The 5,302-nt window shown below is 32.9% G+C and overlaps 1 protein-coding gene across 2 annotated transcripts in view; it reads left to right on the top strand.

The window, feature by feature from the left end:
- Positions 1-5,302, top strand: part of LOC106873066 (uncharacterized) — a 38,338-nt gene that overhangs the window by 3,677 nt on the left and 29,359 nt on the right. For both annotated transcript variants that reach the window (XM_014920294.2, XM_014920285.2), the window contains exon 2: positions 932-1,150. In XM_014920294.2, coding sequence (XP_014775780.1) covers positions 1,096-1,150 — 55 coding nt within the window. In that variant the 5' untranslated portion in view covers positions 932-1,095. The remainder of the gene's footprint in view (positions 1-931; positions 1,151-5,302) is intronic.

Genomic DNA, 5,302 nt, shown 5'->3' with positions numbered 1-5,302 from the left:
ATATATATATATATATATATATATATATATATATATAGTGATGTTGGTTAAGTGACATCCTATAATTTAATAAACATGAGAGAAAGTGGGGATCACCATCTTGTACGTAAATGACAAGAAATAAGAATTTGCAAGATGTTTGTAATAAGTCATAACATATATTATTACTGGAGGTAATGTGTTAACATATACGGTTAATTGAAGGAAAGCTTGTAGCATCACATGAACATATTCTTTTACAATCACATGTCTCAAAGCGAGAAGGTAAACGAACGTGCATGCGAGTGTGTGAGCAAGTGGCGTGATTCAATGCATGTCAAAGAATCAACGGCAATGAATGGCACGAATTTAGAAATTGTTCCTTCATATAAGGGATGAACCGAAAGTTCCTGACTTCCACGTCAACCGGAAGCTTCTAGAATGTTTGAGAACTTTCTAGAAGGTCGAGGGAGATTACTCTTGTTAAATCCCTTTTTCGTTTTGCTTTCCTGCTTGGCCGCCAGGGTTCACTACACACACACACACACACACACACACACACACATATACATACATACAAACATATATACATATATATATATATATATATACATTATACACACACATGAACATGGAATAATTTAAAGTGCCAAGAATAAAATATAAGGTTTAGAAGGGCAGTGAGCAGGCAGAATTGTTAGCATGTTGGACAAAATACCACCAAGCATTTTTTCCAGTCCCTTACAGTCCAAGTTCAAATTCTGCCGAGGTCAACTGTACCTTTCATTCTTTTGGGGTTAATACAATAACTACCAATAGTGCACAGGGGTCGATGTAATCAAGTAGTCCCTTCCACCAAAATTTCAGGATATGTGTCTATATTAGAAAGGATTATAGGATTGAAATATCAACTGACAAAAAACTATAATTTATTCTGTTTTCTCCTTTACAGTTTGTAAATACAGTTCACAGATGAAAGTAAAGAAATTAATAATGCTCATATTTAAGAACATTTGATATAGAAATTCTAATCAACTTTGTTTACAAAAGATCTTAAAAGAAATAAAAGGAAAACTACTATTTGTTAAGATTACTCACTTCATTCCGTCTACCACCATGTTACTGCTATCATTTTCAAGTATGTTAGTCTTCATATTACTCCATTTTACAAGTAAGTCCTGTTTGTTTTTTATATTTATTTGTGCAATCATGGCTGTGTTTGATTAAAAAGTTTGTTTTCAGGACAGTTTCTGTTGTATGGTACCTTGGATTACTGTCTTGCACAATAGTCTCATGTTGACTAAAGACTGTTGAGTGGAACTTCATATGGGGAGATTTGTAGAAGCTGCTTGTAGAGTCCATTTTTGTTCCTGTTCTTGGGTGGTGGACTTCATCTATTACTTGGTTGAAACCTTCTTAATACCAAACCACCTGAGATTGCACCTGATTATATGATAGTAACTACTTGTCTTAAAGTACTTAAAATTAAAACCTGGCATCTAAATTTCATGTTAATTTGAGTTTTAAACATAAGCTTGAAAATAACTACATACTTTTACTGAATTCTTCATTAATTTCAATATAATTAGACAAAGGTAACATAAATATAGTAACATAAATGTGAAAGTGATCTCAGTTAAAACATCATAATTGGTAGAGAGACACAGAGTAGGAATCCATCAGAGGGAGCATTTCTATGACAGACTTCATCCTCCTCTCACGTTAATGTCACCAAATGGTCCTTGGGTACTTTTAAAACAAAAGTGCTTTCTTTTGCAAGGACTTTGGTCCAGGTGTCTGGTCAGAGAATAAATTTCTTCTCTTGCTCACACTAAACTTGGTAGTATGAAAGATCATAAAGCATTCACCACTAAATAAATAAATAAATAAATAAAATAAAATAAATGTAAATCATCCTCTATTTCTTGTTTCTCTCTTTCCTTTTTTTTTAAATTGTTTAATTTACAAAAATTATTTTGGTATAAAGCATTTTGCCTTGAGGGGAGTCAAGTATGCCAACTTCCTTTTCTCCTCACATTTATTAACGTTTATGGCACTCATCATCATCATCATCGTTTAACATCCGCTTTCCATGCAAGCATGGGTTGGACGATTTGACTGAGGACTGGTGAAACCAGATGACTACACCAGGCTCCAATCTGATTTAGCAGAGTTTCTACAGCTGGATGCCCTTCCTAACGCCAACCACTCAGAGAGTGTAGTGGGTGCTTTTACGTGCACTGTATATAAATAACATCACTGTACATGCATGTGTGCCCACGTGCACACAGACACACATATATTTACAGGAAGTTAATTATATGGCCAGTCATAGAGTGATGAATGGTTTCACATCTGTAATGTGCTTAGCCTCATACATGGCTCATTAGGCTCCAATATATATCTATATCTGTATATATATTGATATATATATTTATGTATTTTTGAAAGAAACAAGCTTAAACTGGTATTTAATAACATAGCATTTGTTCTGATAAAAGGAGGCAGTCAAGATTTGGATTTATCATTTAAATCTATTCATCCATCAAATAAAAATAGTTATAGAGGTTGCAATATATAGGTTTGGAGGTTTTGTAACTGGACACAAAACTAGTGTATCAGGTTATAAGACAAACAATGAAAGGATGTAGCTTTTAAACAGTAAGACAGGCAGTGTGGAGATAGGAAAAATAGAAACTTTAAACAAAAGACTGGCCTAGAGAGATTGATAGGCAGATTCATGGATGGAATCAGCTAGATAGGTAGATAGATAAATTATTATTCTTTCACAAAAAAAAAAAAAAAAAGGATCGGTTAGTTGAACTTTGATTTAAGGCTGGTCAAAAATATTCAAGTGCCTAATTTGACATTTCATCAAGATTACTGAGCAAAAAATAAATAAATTAAAAAAAACGGAAAAAAAACAAACTAAATAGTCCTTATAATAAATACAGACACATACATAGTTATACATACACACATACATATTAAGTTGCATATACACACACACACACAGGTTAATGGTATACTGTATATATATCTAAATGCTATATGAATATGGGTGTGTGAGTCTATGGAAGTGTGTCTGAAATCACACATCCAAGTCCAAGAAATTGTTTGTCATCCATTCAAGAAGTGTTTATATTTTGTAATAAATTGTCTGTTTTATTCATTTTGCATTGTTCTGTGGTAGAGTTTGAACATTTGTAAAATGGTAAAATTTTACAAAAACCATGAATTCCAAACAATATCCTCTTTTTACATCCTTTCATTCTAAACATATAAAAAAACAAACACTCCCTTCAACTTAGCAGAAAGGATTTGCACGATTGTGTCAAATGTTAAAAAAAGATGATCAAAGTCTGGAAGGCCAGATTGAATGTGAGGGCAAGTGCTGTTGAAGTGTGTTGCTTTATTTACCATCTATCAGCATATTTCTGGGTCCTCTTGGGTGACCAGCTAAACAGAATCCCAATCAGTTTCTATTTACGTAAGATACCTTCTCATCTGCTGTGACCATGTGGCATGTGGTCAAGCAGCATGAGCCATTTACACAGACAGGAAGAGCTGAAAGAAATACTAATTGAAAGAGCATTTCCACTCAATCTTATTGTGAAAGGAATAGAAAGAGTAAAAATGTTTAGATATCCATTTTCTTAGAGAAGTAAAAAGTAAAGCTCCCCACAAAATGTTTTACTTTAGGTCTCTACTTTTAAACCAAGAAATTATGAAATATTTAACTATATATGAAGCAACAAACCTATTCTGCTTGAAAATCAAAAAATGGAAAAATTACTAGAAAATCAATTTGTCATTGAAAACAAAAGGTAACCAAAGACTTACATGAATATTCTAACTTCAGCAAAGCTCCTCCACCAAATTGCCCAACCCCATGGTTTCTAAATGTGGTAGCCTGAATTGTGGTACATGTCTGTACTTAAATGACAGCTTGGAATTCAAATTTAAGCACAGACATGTCTTCAAAATAAAAGAAAATTTCTCTTGCAACTTCTAAAACTCAATTTATGCCATAACATACTGTAGAAACTGCATCAGACAGAAGGGATTATCACTTTGCAGACGCTTAATGATGCATAAGCAACAAATAATGAAAAAAAAAAGAAAAAAAACAGGAACACATAGCAACTTATACTGAAATGGAACCACCCAATTTAAAGATGTTTCCATTTTACAAATGCTCAGATTCTACCATGTAACATCTATGAATAAATAAAGGAAGAAAATTCTTTATGAAATTCCAGCCTTGCTGGAATGATTGACAAACAGTTTCAGGCAACTTAGGATACACTCCTATGGGGACATACAAGCACACATTCACATAGTTTTGGGATGTATACAATCTACCATTAACTCTTGTGTGCATGGATGCAAGTTAATATGTGTGTGTTTGTGTGTATGAAAAAATATGTATGTGTGTGTGTATGAGTAAATATGAATGTGTGTATGTATGTTTGTGTCTTTTTGTTTACCATAAGGGCTATTTGGTTGTTGTTGCTAGTAATCTAGATGGATTACCAAAACAGGCACTTAGAAATATTTTTGACCAGCCTGAAACCAAAGTTCAACTAACCACTCCTTGTCTTACATGAAAGAATAATTATTAATCTATCAACCTGTCTTGCTGATTCTCTCCATGTATCTACCCATCAATCTCTCTAGGGCAGTCTTTCATTTAAAAATCCTATCTTGTCACTCAAATTTCTAATGCACCCTTCTTTAAGTTACTGTCTAAAGGCCATATCCTTTCATATTTTGTGTTTTATCTTGTTACTCTAATTGTGTGTCCAGCTACAATACTCTAACCCTATATATTGCAAACACTATAACTATTTTCACTTTATAAATCCACAACTACAGCAGATAAAACCAGTTATGTAAGTTAAAAAACACAGGATAGATTTAAATATTCTTTTCTAATCTAGACAGAAGACCTGAAATTTTGGGGGAAGGGGGCCAGTTGATTAGATCATCCCTAGTACACAACTGGTACTTAATTTATCGGCCCCGAAAGGATGAAAGGCAAGGTAGACCTCAGTGGAATTTGAACTCAGAACATAAAGACAGACGAAATACTGCTAAGCATTTTGCCTGGCATGCTAACATTTCTGCCTGTTTGCTGCCTTGATAGATTTAAATATTACACCTGTTTTTACCTCTTTAATTCTTTATTTTGTCATAAAATATTACCTTAATTCTCTTAATATAACACCTGTACAGAAACCTTTAATACTTTTCACTATATGTATATGTATATATATATATATATATATATATATATATATATATATATATATATATATAT

This window comes from Octopus bimaculoides, chromosome 12 (assembly GCF_001194135.2).
Source record: "Octopus bimaculoides isolate UCB-OBI-ISO-001 chromosome 12, ASM119413v2, whole genome shotgun sequence".
NCBI lineage: Eukaryota > Metazoa > Mollusca > Cephalopoda > Octopoda > Octopodidae > Octopus > Octopus bimaculoides.
The sequence above is the reverse complement of the archived record's forward strand: the minus strand, read 5'-3'. Positions and strand labels throughout refer to the sequence as shown.